The 23,957-nt window shown below is 36.6% G+C and overlaps 1 protein-coding gene across 1 annotated transcript in view; it reads left to right on the forward strand.

Moving 5' to 3' along the window:
• LOC113096657 (carcinoembryonic antigen-related cell adhesion molecule 5-like) overlaps positions 1 to 23,957 on the forward strand; it is a 66,024-nt gene that overhangs the window by 36,047 nt on the left and 6,020 nt on the right. The window contains exons 8-18 of the mRNA XM_026262069.1: positions 1,607 to 1,885; positions 8,984 to 9,262; positions 16,891 to 17,184; positions 17,510 to 17,614; positions 17,763 to 17,843; positions 17,949 to 17,999; positions 18,091 to 18,156; positions 18,287 to 18,355; positions 18,437 to 18,514; positions 18,826 to 18,879; positions 19,082 to 19,141. Of these exons, the coding sequence (XP_026117854.1) occupies positions 1,607 to 1,885; positions 8,984 to 9,262; positions 16,891 to 17,184; positions 17,510 to 17,614; positions 17,763 to 17,843; positions 17,949 to 17,999; positions 18,091 to 18,156; positions 18,287 to 18,355; positions 18,437 to 18,514; positions 18,826 to 18,879; positions 19,082 to 19,141 (1,416 nt within the window). The remainder of the gene's footprint in view (positions 1 to 1,606; positions 1,886 to 8,983; positions 9,263 to 16,890; positions 17,185 to 17,509; positions 17,615 to 17,762; positions 17,844 to 17,948; positions 18,000 to 18,090; positions 18,157 to 18,286; positions 18,356 to 18,436; positions 18,515 to 18,825; positions 18,880 to 19,081; positions 19,142 to 23,957) is intronic.

A 23,957-nucleotide genomic window follows, 5' to 3' on the forward strand; every position in this document is an offset into this window, starting at 1 on the left:
TCGCATCTAATTTGAAGAAGGGGCTATTTTACATTACTTTTCAGTTCGTAATATTTAATGCTACAACATCTACGCACTGCACTATTCCAATTTTGCTTAGCTCAATAAACAAAAGAACATCGTTGTAAAATTACATTTGAGAAAATGTCCGGGTGGCTCGTCTGTAAATGTCTTTTCAAATTGGTTGTGTTCTTGCCACGAATGAGCGCTCTGCGTGCTTTACACTTTGTTTTGTTTTGTTCGTCGTCAAACGTGAAGTGAGCTGTGGACATTTTGTCGCTCTTTTAGACAGTAGGGACTTTAAGCAACAGCTGCGAATGGAACGGCTACAGCGACCGGAAGTTTGCCGTCACACCGCTGTAGCCAAGAACGTAAAAGTCACGAAGCAACGGTAAAACAGAACAGCGCAACGCAGCATTAATTCATTTATTGAGATCCAAAAAAATATATAATTTAAAAAAGCAAGAGAAGGATTGCTTTTGGCGTTAAATGACAATATTTTGTCAGAAGAGGAGTTTTTAATATTGTATGATGTAAATAAGTCTAAAAACATAACATTTATTTACCTAACCTCTCACGTTGTAGCGACTCTGGCAAATCAGCTGTTCTCCCGTAGTAGACCGTTAAATTAGAACGTCACAAAGTAGCAGTTAAATTCGCGCAGGCGCAATACAACGCCAGAATGGCGTTGCCGTTCCACCAGAGGCTGGTGCTTAAAGTCCCTATCACCTCTTCGAATGCCGAAAACCTTCGCTTCACGTCTCAATAAGTCAGGCTCTGATTGGTTCTCTTCTCTCATGCAGTCTGTTCTGTTTTGCCGGTTCTTTTGCTCATTCCTCGCATCTCTCCCGTCTGCTGATTTGATTTTCGTCACAGTCTATTTTCGTCTCGTCCTTTATTCGTTGACGATAATGTCAATCAATTTAGTCATAGTTTTAGTCTCTATCAGTGCCTTCTATTTTAGTTTTCGTTTCGTTTTCGTCAGCAAAAATATATTCGTGACGAAAATAATGACGAAAATATTTAGTCAACGAAATTAACACTGTATTGAAGTCCATTCCTGATCTAACTCTACATTCAGATGTTTGATCATATCTGCATCCAGTCACTTTATCAGATCCTGAGACAGAGCTGTTTCAAACAACATCAGTCTGTGACGTTAAACACCTTGAAATATAGACGTTCTCTTCCTGACGGAGGGAAATATGTTCTGAAACCAAACAATCGTAACAACAATAGAAAGCATTGCACAAGCGGGTAAAGTAAGTAAAATAATACAAATGAATAATGGATTAAACTGAAGAACTAAATGATAATGATTTTGATTATACATAGATAAAAGAAAGAAAAGAAAATAATAGCACAGACGTATAGTCGCTCTCATGAAGCAGCACACAGAGACTGTTATTGAGAATCCTGAGACACTTCATGACGGAGCCACAGCCTCCTCAAATAAACTGAGATCACAAAACTTATCACACACATGCATAAAACACAAGCATTATGAAATTACATTAATGTATAAACTATATTGCTTTATAACACATTTACAAAGTAATTCTTTCCACTGAAATGGCTGTTTAAATTTTTTTGTCTTTCTTCACAGATTTACCAACATCTAAACTGACTGTGACTCCAGACACTGCTGTATTCACTGGAGAGAGAGTGATTCTGACGTGTGAGATTGAGTCTGATCACAGAGACTGGAAATATGAGTGGTATAAAGGCAGAACTAAAGTGTCTGAGCATCACACTGTAAACAGAAACACTCTCACTATTGAAGGATCTGAATCATCTGATGCGGGTGATTACTGGTGTAGAGGACAGAGAGATAAAAGACCAAACTCATCACAATCAAGCTCTGCTGTTTCTCTCTCAGTGAAGGGTGAGTTTAATATCATTGTCCTCATAAACTCTCGCTTCTACATGAGAATTCAGATGTATCTGTATTTCAGATACATGCATTTAACATACGTTTTTGAAATACAAAATACTATTATATTGTGTAATACTAAAAATCAAATGTAATTTGTATATAAATACATTTAAGATTAGTATTTTTGTATTTTCAAAATGCATAAACTACTTTGTGCCAGTCAGCCTCTTTATCAGGGTGTGATTTGGTGCATCAGATAGTTCAGACACGACAGTCATCACATGAGAACATACAATACATACACATACAACTCAGGGTTGAGTGAGAGACTATCCTGGAGTAATATAAGATGGGGATGTCATGGTCAATTGAACATGTTAAAGTTAAAATAGTTTATCATTCACATTTGCCTTCAGTTAAAGTTAGGGTAGGTGATTTTGGAAAGGCTAGCAATAGCAGGCTAGCTTTGAAAGAAGATCCCCATCCTCCCTTCACAATCTCTCTGGCAGCAGGCAGCTTTTTAAGATCGAGTATAACTTTATTTCAACACAGAAGTAAGCCGTGCAAACCTGGTGCTTAATGAATGTCACCTTTACAAAATTAATTGATTGCTTTCACCTGTCTATGCAAATATGTTAATAGAGAAAAAAATAATTAGTTTAATCACTGTCTGTCGGCATCAGTTTAGTTTAGTGATTGAGTGCATTTATGAAGACACTGATGAATGATACAGCACAAAAAAATAAAAATAAAAATAATAATAATCCTTGGAGCATATAGTTTTAAATGCTATATTAACGATTTCTAATTTTAATATATACATTTATATAAACGTTCTAATTTGAATAAACTTTATATACAACAAGAACTAAAAGAAAAAAAAAAGGAAATAGTGTTTTACAATTCTTACATGTCAGGGGAAGGGAAGATGTGTAAAATGAAAACAAAAGCAGTTCTACACATCTAAGTATATATATATATATATATATATATATATATATATATATATATACACAATTATTTTTTGCCATTATTCAGAAAAGGTCCAGGGCCTATACGGATAACTTCACTGTATGGCCAGTTTCACATGTACTTCGTGTATTTTCAAAATACAAAATACTGAATTTGTATTTAAATACATTTTTTCCACATTATATTTTTGTATTTTTCATGTATTTATGCCCTTCTCTGAAAACAACATATCTACTGTAAGTCTGATGGTCTAATGTTAAAACACATTGTTCATAGAAGAGATCATCACTCTCTCCACATCTCTCCTCTTTAACATCAGTGTCACATGAACACAGGAACTCAGATGATCAGATCAGAGCTCTGCTTCTTCTTTCTTCACAGATTTACCCAGATCTACTCTGACTGTAGATCCAAAGAGTCCTGTATTCACTGGAGAGAGAGTGAGTCTGAAATGTGTGATTGACTCTTACAGTTACTGGAGAAAGACAAATGGCCTGGCATATGACCGGAGATATTACTGGACACCTGACTGGAGATATGAGTGGAATAAAGACAGAGTAAAGTTACCGTCGTCTGATCGTTACACTGTAAACACAGACACTCTCACTATCAGAGCAGTAACTACATCTGATGAGGGTCAGTACACGTGTAGAGGACAGAGAGATAAAAGACCAAACTCATCACAATCAAGCTCTGCTGTTTCTCTCTCAGTGAAGGGTGAGTTAAATATCATTGTCCTCATAAACTCTCTCTAAATGTTACAGATCTGATCGAGAGATGCTCAGATGTTACATTCACACTGCTGATAAATACACTTGTCTTATCTTTTGAGAGTTTAATTCTGTTTTATACTCTTCAATATTTGTTTAATACTGTTTAGTACTATTTTAACTTACTAATGGGTTGTTTAAACGTGTTCAAAACAGTTCGAGCAAAACACAAAGAAACTAACTGCAGGAATCTCAACATGTATTTTAATTTTGAAGTAATCTTAAAAACACAAAACTCATGGCTCTATAATCCTGATAAAAACAGAGAGACATGATAAAGGTGAAGAAAAAGGCTTCTGTCTGACAGACCTGAGTCTGTATTCATGAAAACTCTTAGATAAGCGAATGTGTCCCCTTACAATTAAAGAGAAGATCCTAGTAAAGATAAAAGTCATTCACAAAGCATCTTAACCCTTAAAAGTGTTAGAGGTAGGGAAGAGGACTTTTAAGAAGCTGAAGAGTTACTTATGAAGACGAGAAAATGGCTGAAAGAAAGAAAGGGTGAAGAAATGTTGCAGAAAATAAGACACTACAACACTTATCTATCTGTCTGTCTGTGTGTGTGTGTGTGTGTGTGTGTTCAGTTCTTAACAAATTTAGACCACCACCCAATGTAAGGTTTTTGCCACAGCAACTAGAATCTTTATACAGTTCCCTCCATACGTATTGAAACAGAAAAGACAAAATCACTTTCTCTGCTGTGGAGTCAAGACATTTGCAAATATGATTAAAAGATGAATATGCGACAAAACTACAGAATGTCACATTTTATTATTAGGTCTTTTGACACATTCATGTTTTACCAAATAAAAAGGACAGCACTTTAAGAGTTCATCCCACTGTTTGATGTGAGCAAAAGTAGAGGAACAGTTGAATATAAGGCAGTAAAAGATTAAAAGCTAATATTTAGTTGCAGATCCCCTGCATGCAATCAGAGCAGCGAGTCTGCAGCCCATAGATATTACCGGACTCTTGTTCTTAAGCTTTGAAATGGTGGTTGGTGATTTTACAGACATGTTGTTTAGGGTTCATTTTCACAGCTTTTATGATTTGTCTGTCATCAACTACTGTTGTTTTATCAGCTTGTCGTTGCTGATGTCGCCGGTAGTTTCCAAACTCTTGATTTCTCCTTGCTCTTTGCTTTTCATATAGTTATAATTGACTCTTTTCTTTTAGCATCCAAATTGCTTGCCTTTCTTTCAGAGTCAGCTTCCTCGTCTTCATCCTGGTTTGTGTGTCATCGTCAAATGCAAGACTTAGAATGAAGAAGCAATGGATATAACTGATAAGACACATTCCCTTCTTTTAATGTCTGAAGAATTAATGCAACAGGACACAGCTGAACACTTAGAAACCCTTATGAAACAAAAATATATTGCAGTATATTGGAAAATATCATGTAATATATTAGGCATATATTCTTATATATATAATTTTTTTCCAATATATTGCAATATATTGAAAGCGGCAATCATTTGTATATTTTGCAATATATTATATAATATATGTGTCATCAATATATTATTAAATGTATTCAAATATATAAAATATTAGAAATAAAAAGGAAAAATAATATATTACAATATATCACAATATATTTTAAGAAATATATTGGTAAACATATTTTCCTTTCGTAAGGGAAGACCTGGTCCAATACTTCTGTCTCTTTATGACAGCTGGTCTAATACATGTGTTAAGCACTGTGTGTGTGTGTGTGTCTGTGTGTGCGTGTGTGTGTGAGAGAGAGAGAGAGAGAGAGAGAGATTAGGGTAAAGTAGAAAGAAATAGACCCCATTTCAAAGTGCTCTTTTTTCCCCATTTTTCTTCTTGGACAACCAATCACAGCCTTCAGAAATATGTGTCATAGCAACAGGCTCAGCCCCGCCTCTTCACTAAAATGAAAGTTTTTTCTTTTCCTCACTCAGAGTTGATCCCAGATTGGTCCTGAATCACTCTTAAACTAAGATTCCTTGATTCCTAGATCTCTCTGATAGGGGTGCTCCGATCACGATCGGCCGATCGTTAATGCGCATCTCTTCAGTAAAGCCGGTTCTCTAATCAGCGGTAAATTCCATCAGGTGCGTGATTTCACATAGAGCAGCCGTTGTTAACTGAGAAGATGCGCCAATAAACGCTGAAAATGAAGTGGATTTGCGCATCGTGATCGGAGCACCCCTACTCTCTGAGAGGATTCTTAGGAGCTTTGTTAATCACTCTTATTCTTAAATCTGGGAATAAGAGTAAAATTATGTAACTTTTAGAATTTTGACTGGTCCTCTTCGTTTAGGTGTTACACTCAGCTCCTTAGCAGGCGAAAGTGAATGAAGCCTTTTTTGAAGTGAGAATTGTGCCATCTGGTGGAGTAAAAAAACCTGAGTGGTAGTCTTGTAACATTATATCTCCCCATATATATACTGTATATAGAGACTTTAGGATTCCTTTTTTGTTTTCTGTTTTTTTGTTTCTTTACATAATTTCTGCATTTTATTAGGTTTTGCTTTTAGATATATTCAGAAATTATAAAAGACTACTTTTGTCAAGATTTAGATATTTTTGGTTTGATAAATGTCGGGGTCTACAAGCGCTTCCCCAGCTCTTGTAGATTTGTTGTTCAAGCGGTCAACACTTGACAAACTGGAGAAATTTATCAGTGGCACAGTGGCACAAAAATTGCTCTCCCCATCTCACATATTCTCAAAATTTGCTACATTGCAGTCTTAGATATTTTCTCTGTGTGTGTGGGCAGGGCAACGCTGATGTGAAATCGGGATGCTCGTCACAATTTATATAAACAAATTGGCAAAATCATTAATTCGAATGCTCCTGGCACAACATGGGCTCTTAGATTTAAGCTAAAACTAGAATAATGATTCTCAAAATATATCCAGGTGTAGGGGAAACAAATACACCTGTAGAGCAGGAATCCAGGTCCTCCAACACACACACAAATACACTTATCTGGGTCTAAAAATAAATTCAACAGGAAACTTCAACAGGAATCTGTGAATGATCTGAAAGTAAAAGCAAGGAGAGTCTTCTAAATGATTAAAAACACAAATCAAATGAAAGTCAAATTCAAACCTGGCTAAAAATCCTGAAATCAATAATCAAACCAATTGCTCTTTATGGCAGCGAGATATGGGAATCCCTAAAAACCCAGTGATTTTCTAAATGGGAAATTCACACTCTGCACACTCAGATTTGTAAGAACATCCTAAAAGTAAACTGAGCACCACCAAACAACTCAAGCAGAGCTGAATATTAGGACAATCCCTTATTAATCAGTTTTCATTAAGAGCTCTGAATATTTCTAAGCACTGAATATCAGTGAGCCGAGCTCAAACCCTGCACAGGAGCGTCTTTCACACTACAGCAAAGACTGACCCAAACACATTATACAACTACAGAAACTACAGGAGATTACATCGTCTGTTTGAAAGATGCCACTACAGTGCAAAAAAATATGAACCTATATTTCCAACTGAAAGAGATTACAAACAAGAAAACCTGAGCTGTGTGAAAGAGCATTGAAACTCTTCAGAACAACAGACACATGCTGCTTCTTTGAAACAGTTTAATTCTTTGGGTCGTCTTTACACCTTGAGAACTGCATCCAGAAATGAGCAAAGTACAAAAACATCAAACACAAATCAAACACAAAATGGCATTTAACGCTATAACTGATACTTTTGTTACATTTTACAAACAAATACCTCATTGGTCGCTTGTCCCTGAAAGTCTCATAAAAGTCACTTTAAAAGTCCTTTGGCTTTGAACATGGTCGTAGCCAGGCTTTGAAAATCAGTGAGGCCAAATAACCCCTTATTATAGAATTGTGCTATAATAACCCCTATAAATACAACTAATTATATACTGTGACACTTGAAAAGAGACAGAAATGTAGATGTTTTGGAGGGATTCTCATTTTTAAATCATACCCTATTTATTGCATCAAAGTTTGTTGATACTTTACTATATATATATATATTTTTAGACCCTTGCTGATCGTTGCCTCTAGTGGCGCAGAAGATAAACCGACTGTCATAGATATTTTGACCTGATCGACTCGGGTTCGAATTCATCTTTTGAATTCGTCTTTTTTTCTGCCTTTTCAAATCACATCCTAAAAGCATTTACTTTCGATGAAAATGAAGTAAATAATCAAAAAGTTGAAAATAAAGTGGATGCAACAGGTGTGCAGAGTGAACCAGGTGTGTAGTGTTAAGGTGAATGAGTCCCGGAGATGGGGAAGTGGCGCCCTCTGGTGGTGAGAGGGAGAGTTCCGGACTCATGCCAGAATTGATTGTCCCAATAAGGTGGCATCCATTTAATAATTTGAATTTAAATTGAAATGTTACTCATTAATTATTGGATAGCCTACTGTTTTATAATGTATTACCACTCTGAGGTGCAGATAATAAACAAAATATGCAATAGGTATTTTAAATGGCAGTGTAAATTAGTCAATCAGATAACAAAATTTTATTTTTGTTTTTGTTTTTAGGTTCCGGACCTCGGTGACCTCATAGCTGGCTATGGCCATAACTTTGAACATGAATAATTACAACTTTTAAATGTAACTCAGCAGAGCCTCTTAAGGCTTCTGTTTATCCGTCTGCAACAAATTCATATTTCACATTCAACAGTATGACGTGTTCTCGAGCCTAATATTTTAACTTACAAATACATTTGCTGCACATTAAATTACATCACATTTTAATTTTAAATGAAAAAAAATCAATTTTACATGACATTTGAATGTATGTACAGAGTTTTTTCTTCATTTTCTTGTTATTTCTTGTTTATAAAAATGTATTTACTTCATGGCTGATTTTAACATTAAACATTAAAATTAAGATTAATTTTGACACTCACAGCTAAGTTTCAATATGACCTCAGCTGAAAATGAAGATAATGTCATCACTCACTTTTGATCTGTGTGACTCCAGTGAGTTCTGGAGGGTGACTGGAGCTTGTGTAAGCGCTCTTACATGAAGAGTCTTCAGATCTGTGTTGTGTGCTAAAGACACATAGACTTCTGTAGCTGCTCAGTGACTCTTTATTTCTGCAAAAATTTGAACTTTCTGTTCATAAACATGTATTCAGTGGCTTGTCACATTAACTTCAATGTATTTTGCCTCTTGTGAGTCACAAGATATCCTCATCCCAGCTTAGGTTCTCTGTTAAAGTGACAGTATGAAACAGTTTAAACAATCATTGTCCTTTACTAGAGAAATAGTTCCTACTTGATCATCACTCTCTACATCTCTCCTCTTTAACATCAGTGTCACACAAACACAGGAACTCAGATGATCAGATCATGTTTCTGTTCACTGAATGAGCTCTGCTTCTTCTTTCTTCACAGCTTTACCCAGATCTACTCTGACTGTGACTCCAGACAATACAGTATTCACTGGAGAGAGAGTGATTCTGACGTGTGAGATTGAGTCTTACAGAGACTGGAGATATGAGTGGTATAAAGACAGAGTAAAGTTACAGTCGTCTGTTCGTTACACTGTAAACACAGACACTCTCACTATCAGAGCAGTAACTACATCTGATGAGGGTCAGTACACGTGTAGAGGACAGAGAAATGGAAGACCAAACTCATCACAATCAAGCTCTGTTTCTCTCTCAGTGAAGGGTGAGTTTAATATCATTGTCCTCTCTACTACATAGGGCTTGGTGATAAAACGATAACTATATTTTTATAAATGTTTGATATAATGTTTAACACTAGAGTAGATGTGTAACTCGAGAAACTAAACAGCTGTGAGATCCAGAGTGATGCTTCAATTCAGAGAAGAACACAGATGACTCGCTGATTTAAACTAGATGAAAACCAGATGAAACAGCGCTGATAAACAGAAGAAACACTGCATGTACCATGGTATTGTGGCCGAAATGTGGGATCTTCATATCAAACTTTATTATCTTATTAATGTAGACATGAATTAAATGTGTTAAAGGAGTAACTAAATATAATATGCTTTGTTTGACATTAATTTATAGCGTTAGTGAATTACAATTTATTTAGACCACTGTTTTTCATACTAGAAACCATAGGCACATAGTTACATTTTTACCATGGTATTTCATTGCTGTATGTGTGGTTTTAACTGTGGTTATGGTGATCTAGATCAGTGGTTAATTTTAATAAAACTCAAACAGTTACAATATTTAAATTTCACCATATAAAAATTAGGTTTGTTAAAATATTTGCAGATGTTACTGTTTTAAAGAATGAACATACATTTACATCTGCATCCTAACGCATACAAAATGTGCATTTCAGAGAAAAAAAAAAAAAAAAAAAGAAAAGGGTTATATTATTATTGCAGCCTGCACTGCAAACCGAGCTGAAGATACATGTGAAAGTCAGGCAACAAGAAACCTGTTTCATAACCTGATGCAATATCACTTATTAGAACATGCAGAAACTAAGAAATTATTTTTTCTATTAAAATATGTATTTTGTTATGAACAAATGACTGAAAAATTGTAAAGAATTCAAAAACGTTAAATGTTTGTCATGTTTTGACCATTAAGAGTTTAAAACCACAATTAATGGTGTTTCTACAACTTTCACTTATGGAGCAGAAATCTGCCTTTAAACTTGAAAGAAATAAGGATTTGAAATTTATAGTGAAAATTATTGTTATCGACTGAAAATTTTATTGATATATATTTTTTTGGCCATATCACCCAGCCCTACTATTACATGAACACAAACAGCATCCAGATTTTAGCTCAGCAAAAAAACATTTTATTTTACAAGGGTCTCTTGTGGTTGATAATTATTATGCATTGCACATATTAGTAAAAGTAGTCTATGGAAGAACATTCAGGATTTTTTTTTTTTTTTCAGAAAGAATTTCAAACTGTATTTTCAATTGTGTTTTCCACATGTGGGCACTTAAATTGTGACATAATCCAAATGTAATTGCAAACCTTGCATTTTCACGAACTCACAGTGGCTGCCAGATTCCAAATGAAAGATAAAATGTTTTGTTAGATTTGAATGCTTCTATTCTGACGTCATGTAGCAGCGCTTCCGTGTCCAAACACTATATCAGTTACCACGAGAAAACAACAAAAGGTGCTAATATAAACTCACAATGTGATAGAATATTAGCGAAAAAGTTATAATTTTAACCTTTAACCGATGTCCCAGATAGCCAGACAATGAAAATATAAAAATAAAATAAAAAAATATATAAAAATTATTTGTGTTTGGGACGCTGTGAGCACAGAGAATGTAGTTTACACTGTAAGTTTGAAAGCGTTTAGCTTAAATGATTAATATAAATAAACAGTGCTCATAAACGGCTGCTGAGGTCGTACTCTCAAGTGAAGCGAGTTGAGGCCTGGACCCGGAAACAGCGCTTCTTACGTCATCACTTAACAACCGAATTGTCCTCATTTGTAAGTTGCTTTGGATAAAAGCGTCTGCTAAATGTAAATGTAAATCTGTCACATTTTAATAGCAATATTAATTAGGCCTACCAAATTTGCTTGTTCACACTCTTCATCGTGGATGTAACCTGCCAAATCTCAAATGGAATTGCAATTCTTTTTGCATTTGAATTTCTGATGTCCACACGGAAAGCTGTCAATTAGTGTGAGAGGCGGGACTATACTATGGGGCGTGTTTATATTGGGAGGTGACATCACTCACAGATGACTGTGCCGAACGCTTTGATCAATGGAGGTAGTCGGTAAAGGCAGCTGCCAATCAGTTCATATTAATATTAACAGCTTAATATTCACTATTTCCCAAAGCCTTTTTCGATTGACGCAAATAAGTAAACAGACAGTGCAGTTCTACAGTTATAGTTTCCTACAAATGTAGAAAACACAAAAACATAGGCCACAACACTGTACACTGAAAGAAAAGTGCTTTGAATTTACTTAATTTTAATCTGTATATCGGTCCCACATTATCAGAATGTGTTCAAGTGACATAATTTTCCTCTTTTTCTCAAAGACTTATTGCTTGCCAAACCAACATATTTCATTCACGTTAAGACTAATAATAATCATAAAAAACTATAATGTTGATTCAAGATATTATTTGTAGTTCCTGATTGTCAGTACACAATTGCATTGTGTACTGTTAAAGTGATTTCATTGACTTCTTAATGCTAGTATTAATCAAAAATATTATGAAACTCTAAAGCAATTATTATGATTATGTCTCTGGGTAAACATAACTTGCTTAATTTAATTCTATATGTTTTGTAGACATGTTCAAATGTGTGAATAGAAAATCTAAATTCTAAAATTCTAAAATTGCATCTGGCATTGACAATAAAGGCAAAAAGCAAGAGTTGGTACCTTTTTTTTTTTTTTTTTTTTTGCATTGTATTTTTATAACTTTACAAATTTACAAATGGAGGACTGAGCACAGTTGCCATGAATTGATTACACAGAATAATAATTATAATAGTAATAATAAAATACTTTAATGCATCAATAGCATGTTCAAACAAAAACATAATGTATTGTCAAATTGGATGAAGAACAGCAAGACATTTGTAAAAATATTAACTATCAAAGTAGGCTTAAAAGACCATATACAAAATAGTAAACCGTTAGAACAAACAGTGTATTCTGAAGAAAAATAAAACATTTAAGTAATCCGAACATGTCACAATGTGAAAAAGTGAAAAAGGAGCAATAGCTTGTTACAGTTCAGTAAAAAAAATAAAAATAAAAATAAAAAAGGACTCTTCATAATTGAGGAAATCATCAATATTTTAATTTGTTTTCTGAAGATGAACGAAGGTCTTACAGGTTTGGAATGACATGAGGGTGATTAATTAATGTCAGAATTTTGAATTTTTTTTTGAGGTGTGAATGTTCCGTTTCATGCTTTTAAGGACAGCACAAGCATCCTCTGGTTCATCAGACACATGTTGTTTGAAAACATAAATCCCAACAGTGGTGTCTTCAGTGGCCTCATTGATGCAGACTTCATTCATGTCCTGCACAAAACAAACAAATGTATGTAATGGAATCAAGTCCAATAAACTAAGGTGTATTGAGAAAAATATAGAACACTTAAAAAAACAAAAATCTGATTTATTTGAAATTACATTTATATTTTTTAATTATGTGTAACTTAGTCACAAAAATAAAGATTTAACACATTTTGTAATATTTAACTGGAGACCCGAGGCATCAGAAAAAGTTTGAACTTATTTGATTGCGTTTTTAACTTGAGTCTTATCTTTTAGAAATAAAGTTGCCTATTAAATAATGTTATACCATGTAAATTTGGATTTTTAACTATACTAATTGCTAATAGTTCCACAACAATTAAAAACAAAAAATGGGGAAATTGGGCAACCCTGTCTCACTCCTCTGTTGATAGGGAATCTACTAGAATTATTGTTCTGTAATAAACAGAACTATTAAAGCCTTTGTAAAACATCCAAAACCAAATGCATGTAAACTCTGGAATAAAATGAGTGCATCTTAATTTACAAATTGGTTATGATCTAACAGGTCCAATATAAGCCTAATATTTGAACTAATGTGGCGTTTCACCATAAAACCAGTTTGAGATTCTCCAATTATTTAATTTAAAGCACTCTTTAATCTAGTAGCATAAACTAAGGATTCAATTTGATAATCAATGTTTAATAATGTTATTGGTCTCCAGTTGTCAATGATCAAGGAGTCTTTGTCTGGTTTTGGAATTAAACTGATAATACCTTGTTTCATTTTGTGCTCATTTCTTTCTGTTCCAACCATTCTTTATACAGTACATGCTAAATAAAGGGTTTTCTATCAGATCCCAAAAGGCACAATAAAATTCAACAGTTGACCCATCTGATCCCGGGGATTTTCCTTTCTTCATTGAAAAAAGAGATTTAGAGATTTCAGCTTTGGAAATATCATCTTCACAATATATAGTATAATCATTAGAAACTGTTGGAACAAAAGGTTTAACTGCTTGTAAAAAAGTGCTTATTTTTCCATTGTCAGAATGGGAAATATAACGTTTTTCATAAAAGGAATACACAAAATATGCTATATCTTAAGGATTATTAGAGATTCTTCTATTCATATTCAAAGATGAAATAGAGTTTCTTGTATAATTTCTTTTTCAAGAGAAATAACTAGTATTCCTTTCCCCTTTCTCAAACCATTTGGCTCTTGATCTCAAATAAGCACCTTTAGCTAGTTCTATATATAGATTATCTATTTCTAAATTAAGAAGATATAATTTAGACTTGTCATCTTCAGGTAGAGTATTTTGTTTAATTAAAGTATTAAGTTGCTCAGTTATCTCTATAATCTTCTTAAGTTTATTTGTCTTTAATTCTTTACCTCATAGCAATTACCCTGACTTTAAATTTAAATAACTCCCACTTTTGAATAAAATTTTAATTATTATTTTCAAAAATATTTGCTTTCAATTTAACTTGTTCCACAAAATAATCACCAGAAAGTAGACGGTTGTTAAATTTCCAGTATCCATGAATCATATTACTCTTACACCCATCAAAACAGATTTATATCAATTGTGATCTGATAGAGGGTCACAAGTAATTCTTGTTTCTGAAACATAGTTGATTAAGTCATAAGAAATCAACTAGTAATCTACTCTTGATTTTTATGAAAAAGTGCTATTATTCCAAGTATAGTCATAATGATTGGGATTCAAATATCTACACACATCAGAAACTTTTAATGTGGCAGTTATAAAATCAAATAAATCCGAAATACGTGAACTATGTTTGGGTGGAAAGCGGTCAACAGAATCATCTAGAGCATCGCTGAAATCACCACCAATAATTACATATCCATCCTTAAACTTCTTCTTTAAACCTGTTATTGTATCACAAATCTTCTTAAACATTTCTAAATTGTGTACTCGAGCAATAACAGTCAGTATAATCCATCTTCCGTTGTCTGAACGAATAGACTCCAAAACATTGCCTTTTTGAATTTGTTAAAGAAAAATGAGACACCTGCTGAGTGATAGGATCCATGACTAAAAATTGCATAATCTCCTCATTGGGTTTTCCAAAAATTTGAATCAGAGTCACAAGGATGAGTCTCTTGAAAAAAAAAGTATTTGAGCTTCTGTATGTCTTCCAAAAATAAATATAGCTCTTCTTTTAACAGCATCACGAATGCCTCGGACATTTAAATAAATTAATTGGAACCAAACTTGTAATAAGCCATTACAACAAATTAACTAATTAACCAGTATAGAACAACCTTGCGATGACCCAATATGTATCCATAACTGCTGACAACGGGCATTCAATGTAGGGAAATCCTAATAATTCACTGAATAATTATCACTCTGGAGTGACCATCAGCTCTGTCCCAGTCTATGAACTGAATCCACAACATCTGAAAGTTTGTGCACGATCTTTGGAGACACTTTGGAGAGGATTTTGATAAAAATATCTCATGTGTTACTTGTCTGATTACTTTCCGTTACCCTGCAAATCCTGAGATCCCATCTTCCTTTGTAGTTCTGCATCCCCATACACACCTCTTTCAGTTGCTTATTTTCTCGCTGCAACGCAGCAACATTTTTTTTTTTTGAGTTTCAGAATCTTCTCTTTGTGGGAACTACTCTCACGTAGCAGTCCACTTACATTGGTAGAAAGAGAGGTAATAGAAGAAGCCGTATTTCCCAAGATCTTCTCCATGGACTAAACTCTCTGAAATGAATGTACTGTCACATTTTGATGTAAGTTCAGCGACAGCATTAATGAGTGAATCAATTTTCTCATCAATGTTCATCTTTAATTTCCCCTTTTCCCCCAGTGGACTTTTACTCAGAGAGCATGGAAAAAATTATTCTGTGTCCATCTCGTCGACACTTTTGCATTCATCAGTCACCATGTCTGTATTAACCTGAGCCTTATCTCAGGGTTTTCATAAGTAGTTTCATGTTAATCTCGTAATTGTCTGACGGCATGATCAAAATGTGTCTGCACAGATGAACGCCATCTTGCCCCCCCCAATTCAATAGCCTATGAATTGGGACAAGTATAGGTCTCTGCAGGAAAGTAATGGGAGTTACCAGATCAGGGTGTTTTTACACCATGATACCTGATTGGCTGATGTCATAGTGAGGTTAAGTTTAGGGGTGGGGTTAGGTAAGGGGAATCATTTTGTTTGCATGATTTAGAAACACCCAGCAGTTTGAAAACACCCACAAGGTGATTAACGCCCACATTTGCTCTGCAGGGACCTAAGTCTCAATTGGGACGCAGCTTGTGAGTGACATCACCTCCCAATACAAACAAACCCTCTAGTATAGTCCCGCCTCTCACACTGATTCACAGATTTCCATGTAGACATTGGAAATCCAAATGCAAAAGGAATTGCAATTCCACTTGAGTTTGGCAGGTTACATCCATGACGACATTGCGCTTTCATTTGAAATGTGGCAGTCACTGTGCATTCGCGAACGGTTATGCAAGATTTGCAATTGCATTTGGATTATGTCACAGTTTATGTGCCCACATTGGGAAAACGCAATTGAAAATACAATGTGCAATTCCTTTTGAAAAAAAAAAAAAAAAAGTTGTGATGAACACAAAGACCTGCAGCTAAATTCAGCTCAGAATGCAGTTGTCAGTTTTGTAAGTAACCAAACTTTGTGTTCAGTACTGAAATGAGTGATAGAGGCATATTTACAGTGATGGCAGCATACACTGTTTAAAAGCTTCATCTCAACAATGAATGTCACCCTGATGATGACATGTATTTAATCCTATTTGTGCCTGAAAGATTTAAATTTCTAAAAAAAAGTAAACCATTTCTTGGAGTAATAGTTTGCCCAAAAAGGAAATGTGTCATAATTTACTCACACTTACATTTTTACTGAACTGTATGACTTTCTTCCCTGGAACACAATGAGATTATTTAAAGCTGAATGTCCTGGCTTCTCTTTTCATTGACAGTGAATGAGGATCAGAGACTGTTAAAAAGGACAAAAATCACTATTCGATAATTGATATGGCTTTTAGACAAATAGTATTAGTTGAACACATTAATTTCTTCATAACAGCACGAAAATAGGCATTTTTCTGACAAAACAATAGATGTATAGACTTATTGCATTCAGTTAACAATGAGTCTACGAGCTAGTACAGAATGTAAAGAGCAAGATTTTACTTGCACAAATTAAATAGATATAACATTAATGTATAAACTATATAGTTTTGTAACGCACTTACAAAGTAATTATTTCCACTGAAATGGCTGTTTATATATTTTTGTCTTTCTTCACAGATTTACCAACATCTACACTGACTGTGACTCCAGACAGTTCTGTGTTAACTGGAGAGACGGTCAATCTGACGTGTGTGATAAACTCTAATCACAGTGACTGGGAATATGAGTGGAATAAAGGAGGAAACAACAGTGTAAAGTTACACCTGTCTGAGCGTTACACTGTAGACAGAAACACTCTCACTATCAGAGGACTGAATGAGTCTGATCAGGATCAGTACACGTGTAGAGGACAGAGAGATGGAAGACCAAACTCATCACAGGAGAGTGAACCAATAAATCTGTCTGTTAATGGTGAGTAAATATTATAAACACTTCCAGACGCTTCCAAATTTCCAGACACTACAATATATGCACTGATGCATTTACAATTAAGTAATTATCAGTTTTGTCTGTTTATTTGTTTTCAACACACTTCATTTTTTAAGTAAAGTTTTATTAGAATGTGCTGGATGTAAACATAAACTCTATTTTTCTGATGAAATGCATGTTATAACCAGCAGAGACACAGGGAGTAAAGTCAGAAGTCTTAAAATAATGAGTGATTTGATGTGTTATTGTAATATTATGATACAGTGTGTCACTAATGAACAGATCTGATCATGTTCTCCGGTCTCAGCAGCTTCATCTTCTCGTCTGGTCACTGGTGTGGTTGTGGGATTGAGTGTTTGTCTGTTGTTCTTCCTCTCACTGCTGCTGATGTGGAGATACAAGAAGAACAAAGGTGTGGAGCACTTCAGAACATGATTAATACAACTGAACAGCAGCAATAAAGTTTCTGAGTAAAGAATCATGAGAAGATCTAAATATCAGACTAAAGAGTCACTGCAGATCCTCTCGAGTGATCATAATGCTCTTTGTTTCTGTTATAGATCAGCAGCGTAACATTAACCAGACATCAGTCCCAAATCAATCTGCACAAGCTCAACTGGAGAACTTTCCTCTACAGTCTGGTCAGCCTCAGTAACTAATTTTATACACACATACACAAGCATGCTTTTTTTCCTCTTCAACACTACTTTGCATTTTACCTCAAATGCATGTTTGATGTCCAGCAGATCCTGATCACATTTATGATGACGTGACTACAGTGAAAAATAGAGATAAAGGTTGATTCCTTATCCTTATTATAAAATTAATCTACACATCACACAAAATTAACAATCGTTCAGTCACATTGGCTTGATTTGTTTGTTTCAGATGATTCAGAGCCCTTGGCAGATGTCACATATTCAGAGGTCACTGTTAAGAAAAAGATGGACAAAGGTAAAAAAAAAAAAAAAAACTCTTAACTTCACCTGTAAAATAAAACATCAGTCTAGAAACTACAAGCATTTCTAATTCATTAAATAAAAATTTTTTTTTTATTTAATTATATATTTTTTTTGTTTCCCAGAAGACACCATTGCAGATTCAAATAATGTGACATACTCAGAAGTCGGAAAAAGAGTAAAGAAATGCAAAAGTAAAGCTAAGATTCAGTTTTTCCTGAAGTACAATATTTCCAGATTGTTCTGAATAATCTGACTGATCTTCTGTTTTGTAGATATTAATCCTGCAGGACCCAGTGATTTGACTTACGCAGAGATCAATATACAGGACAAGAAGAAAACCAAAGGCAAAGGTTAACATACGACAAGCTGCATCTAAAGACAATGATTCATCAAATTTAACTTGGATATAATCATTTTATAATATGAGAAAAATAAACATTGTAAACAGGGCTTGATAGAGCCAGTTGATGCTTAATGAATTGCTTAATTTTAGAAATGTTGCAAAAATCTAAATGCAACAATTACATCTGTATGATTTTACTGAAATGAGTGAGTCTGGGTATTTAAAAAAAGAGGTGTTGAGAGATTAAGAGATGATAAAAAAAACACACTAGAGAGTCAGATAACCAACCTTTTTTTTTTCTTTTTTTTTTCATGAAAGGTGCTGGACTTTCTGATGTTCTGATTGAAATGAAATCTAAGGAAAAACACAGAGGTAAATAAAGAGATGGTCTCAAATGTTGCCATGAGTATGTTACAGTTCATGTGGAAAAGTGTGTAAAATAAAACATTTTATTAAAACCTGCTACTAAATAAAATAAAATGTTCTGACCTCTCTTATCATGGATTATTATTTATTAGTGTTGCAATTGTATAACATTATGTTGATTCGTTGCCTCTCTGTTGTTCTCTCTCAGGGAAGAGCAGTGAGTCTGGAGACACTTTGTACTCTGAACTGAAGCAGAACACAGATAGAGGTGAGAGAAACACAAAGTCAAGCTTCATCACTATTATGGTCGGACCACTAAACCAGGGGTGTCATGGTGTCTGTTCTGTCTTTCCCTGGGTCTCCACTAGTGGTCTCACTTCCCCATAGGCACCTCACCGCAGGCACTACAATTCCCACAAGGCCTTGTCCCTCCATCACAGTAATTGCACTCCTGTTAATTGCACTCAGGTGTCTTCACTTCATAGTCATTACCCTGCCTATTTTAACCGGTCTGTTTCTGTTTGTTTCATGGAGTCCTTACTTTCCGTCACCCAGTTTCCTCGCATTCCTAGTTTTTGAGTTCCTGTACCTGTTCGTTTGTTTGTTTGTGTTTTGGACTGATTTTTTGTTTTGACCCCCTGCTTGTTGCATTCTGATTTTGGATTACCCATTAAAATGTAATCCAAATGTTCCTGTGTTCCCGATCGTTACAGAAGGACTCCATCATGTCTAGATCCAGCGGTGTGGAATTTCGTGTCTGTTCCCCAGCCAGTGTGCAGGAGCGGAGGGCGGGATTCATCAAATTGACCACCCTCCGCCAAGAGGGGAATGAGGTAGGTGGTGTGGCACAAGTGTTCTGGACCCTGGCGAGTGGTATGGGATATAATGATGCGGCCCTGAAAGACCTTTTTAATGCCGGTCTGGATGAGCCGGTGCCAGAAAGAGAAATGGATCAGGTGGACGCTTTGGATTTTTGGGAGTTCATTTTTTACCTACAACATCGGTCTCTGTGGAATACCACAGCCACACCTGTCTCTCCCGGTGGGATGGCCGACTCTACACAGGGGTCTACAGACAGGAGGTCCGCCAGCCCAGCACCACTGCACAGTATGGCCACCAGCCCAGCACTACAGCACAAGGTGGTTGCCATCCCAGGGCCACGGCGCAAGGTGGATGCCGGCCCAGCGCCACAGCAAGGTGGCCACCGGCCCAGTGCCACTGCACAAGATGGCTGCCGGCCTAGAGTCATGGCATAAGATGGCCATCTGTCCAGCGCCTCTGCTCAAGATGACAGCCACAGTTGACCTTCCAGTCGATTCAGGTTCCTGTTGACCCTCCAGAGTCAAGTCAGGTTCCCGTGGACCCTCCAGAGTCGGGTAAGTTTCCCGTTGACCCTCCAGAGTCGGGTCAGTTTCCCGTTGACCCTCCAGAGTCAGGTGTCAGGGTCATGAGCAAAGTCAAGTCACCAGTGTTCTTCATGGGCAAAGTCAAGTCACCATTGATCTTCATGGGCAAGGGCAAGTCACCATTGATCTTCATGAGAAAAGGCAAGTCACCAGTGTTCTTCATGGGCAAAGTCAAGTTATCAACTATCTTCATGGGCAAAGGCAAGTCACCATTGATCTCTCCACGTCTCTGCTGAACTACCAGAGCCTCTCCACGTCTCTGCTGAACTACCAGAGAGCCTCTCTACGGCTCTGCTGAACTACCAGAGCCTCTCCACGTCTCTGCTGAACTACCAGAGCCTTTCCTCGTCTCTGCGGAACTACCAGAGCCTCTCCTCATCTCTGCGGAACTTCCAGAGTCTCGCCACGTCTCAGCCGAACTCTCTGAGCGTTCGACTTATCCAGTCATGGCCACAGAGGCCACCCTTAACCTGTTCATGTTCTCTGTTTCAGACTTGCCTAACCAGACTTCCTCTCCTGTGTCATCGATTCCACTGTGGTGGTCTTCTGCGCTGCCCTGCTGGGCTTCTGTCTTGACCACATGGCTGTGGTGGTCTTCTTTACCACCCTGGTGGACTTCTGTCTTGACCGCACGGCTGTGGTGGTCTTCTGCGCTGCCCTGGTGGGCATATGTCTTGACTTCATGGTTGTGGTGGTCTTCTGCACCGCCCTGGTGGGCATCTGTCTCAACCGCACAGATGTGGTGGTCTTCTGGGCCACCCTGGTGGGTTTCTGTCTTGACCACATGTCTGTGGTGGTCTTCTGCGCCGCCCTGGTGGGCTTCTGTCTTGACCGCATTGATGTGGTGTTCTGATGGGCTTCTGTCTCGCCCGCATGGATGCGGTGGTCTTCTGCGCCGCCTTGGTGGGTTTCTGTCTCGACCGCATGGCTCCAGTTCCACCTTGCTCCATCCTGGATTCCTGCCCTGTCGGTTTGGCCCTGGGCCCCTGAACTTTCTGTTCTCTCCTGGCCTTGTGTTTTGTTGTTGTTTTGTTTTAGTTTTTTTGTTTTCTCTTTGTTTCCCTCTATGGACTTGGCCCTCCGTCTCTCTCCCTGGTCCTCCGCCAGTCTACCTCCCTCCTGGTCTCCTTGTTGTTATTTTGTTTTTGTTTTTTGCACTTCCTGTCTTTGTTACCCTCTATTACCTGGCAGTCTGCCCTCCCCCTGGTCCTCCGCTGGTCCACCTCCCTCCTGGTCTCTGTGTTCCTTGGGTTGTTCTTATGTTCGGGTGGAGCATCTGGTAGCTGCTCCGTAGTGGAGAGGGTAATGTCACGGTGTCTGTTCTATGTTTCCCTGGGTCTCCACTAGTGATCTCACTTCCCCATAGGCACCTCACCGCAGGCACTACAATTCCCACAAGGCCTTGTCCCTCGTCTGTCAAAAGTTTTAAATCATTAGACGATTCTGAAACGTCATTATAGAAAAAAGAGATGCCGTTCCAATTATTTAGCAAGAGTCCAGAATTTGAGATCGAATAAACATCCTTCGTCTAAGCGAAGCGAATCGTATAGGTTCGGTACTGAATGAGCTAAAGTTAACAGACGAGATATAAAAGATCTGCCTTGGGGGATTATGCTCATAGCATAATTTAGATGACCGAGAAGATAAAGAATGTCACGTTTTCAAATGCTGCGTAGTGACAAAAAAGTCTCCATGATCGATCTTATTCTGAGGAGCTTCTCAATTGGGAGAGAGGCCTGCATTTTTTGCAGGCCTTAGCATATCCAAAACCCCAGAACAACTTGATGATGTAAAAGAAACTACAGACTCATCTAAATACAGTTGCTCCTTTACGCTTAAGTAAAGTTAAGGAAACCAGTATGACACCATGGTATAATGAGCATACTCACACCCTAAAGAGAGCAGCCCGAAAAATGGAGCGCAGCTGGAGGAAAACAAAACTAGAGGTATTTCTATATCTCTTTTAGAAGAAAACAAACATAACCCCAGGTATTTATTCAATACAGGGGCTAAATTAACGAAAAATAAAGCCTAAACAAGTGTTGACATTTTCCAACATCATAGCAGTAATGACTTTATGAACTACTTTACTTCTAAAATCGATACTATTAGAGATAAAATTGCAACCATTCAGCCGTCAGCTACAGTATCGCATCAGACAGTGCACTATAGACCCCCTGAGGAACAGTTCCACTCATTCTCTACTATAGGAGAGGAAGACTTGTATGCTTCCAGAAGTCATAGATCCTCTTCTGACTATTATTAGTTCCTCATTGTCATTAGGATATGTCCCCAAAACCTTCAAACTGGCTGTTATTAAGCCTCTCATAAAAAAAAAAAAAAACACAACTTGACCCAAAATAACTAGTTACAGTAATTATAGACCAATCTCGAATCTCCCTTTTCTGTCCAAGATACTAGAAATGGTGGTATCCTCACAATTATATTCCTTCTTAGAGGATTTCCAGTCAGGATTTAGACCGTATCATAGTACTGAGACTGCTCTCCTTAAAGTTACAAATGATCTGCTATTAGTTTTATTGGATCTTAGTGCCTCGTTTGACACAATTGACCACAACATTCTTTTGCGTAGACTTGAACACTTTGTTGGCATTAATGGAAGTGCATTAGCATGGTTTAAAACGTACTTATATGACCGCCATCAGTTCGTAGCAGTGAATGAAGATGTATCATATCGAGGAGTACCTTAAGGCTTAGTACTAGGGCCGCTACTTTTCATGCTTTAAATGTTACCCTTGGGAGATATCATCAGGAAACATGGTGTTAGCTTTCAATGTTATGCTGATGATACTCAACTCTATATTTCTTCGCAGCCCGGTGAAACACACCAATTTGAAAAACTAATGGAATGCATAGTCGATATAAAAAACTGGATGACAAGTAATTTCTTTCTACTAAGTTCTGAAAAAACAGAGGTATTAATTATAGGACCTAAAAACTCTGCTTGTAATAACCTAGAACACTGTCTAAGACTTGATGGTTGCTCTGTCAATTCTTTGTCATCTGTTAGGAACCTAGGTGTGCTATTTGATCGCAATCTTTCCTTAGAAAGCCAAGTTTCTAGCATTTGCAAAACTGCATTTTTCCATCTCAAAAATATATCTAAATTACGCCCTATGCTCTCAATGTCAAATGCAGAAATGTTAATCCATGCATTTATGAACAGGAAGTATGACCATATTAGCCCGTTCCTGCCAACACTGCACTGGCTCCCTATCAAACATAGTATAGATTTTAATATATTGCTTATTACTTATAAAACCCTGAATGGTTTAACACCTCAGTATTTGAATGAGCTAATTTTACATTATAATCCTCTACGTCCGCTATGTTCTCAAAACGTAGGCAATTTGATAATACCTAGAATATCAAAAATCAACTGTGGGCAGCAGATCATTTTCCTATTTGGCGCCTAAACTCTGGAATAACCTACCTAACATTGTTCGGGAGGCAGACACACTATTGCATTTTAAGTCTAGATTAAAGACCCATCTCTTTAACCTGGCTTACACATAACATACTGATATGCTTTTAATATCCAAATCCATTAAAGGATTTCTAGGTTGCATTAATTAGGTAAACCGGAACCGGGAACACTTCCCATAACACCGATGTACTTGATACATCATTAGAAGAATGGCATCTATGCTAATATTT

The sequence above is a fragment of the Carassius auratus genome, unplaced genomic scaffold (genome assembly GCF_003368295.1).
Source record: "Carassius auratus strain Wakin unplaced genomic scaffold, ASM336829v1 scaf_tig00216014, whole genome shotgun sequence".
NCBI classification, from domain to species: domain Eukaryota; kingdom Metazoa; phylum Chordata; class Actinopteri; order Cypriniformes; family Cyprinidae; genus Carassius; species Carassius auratus.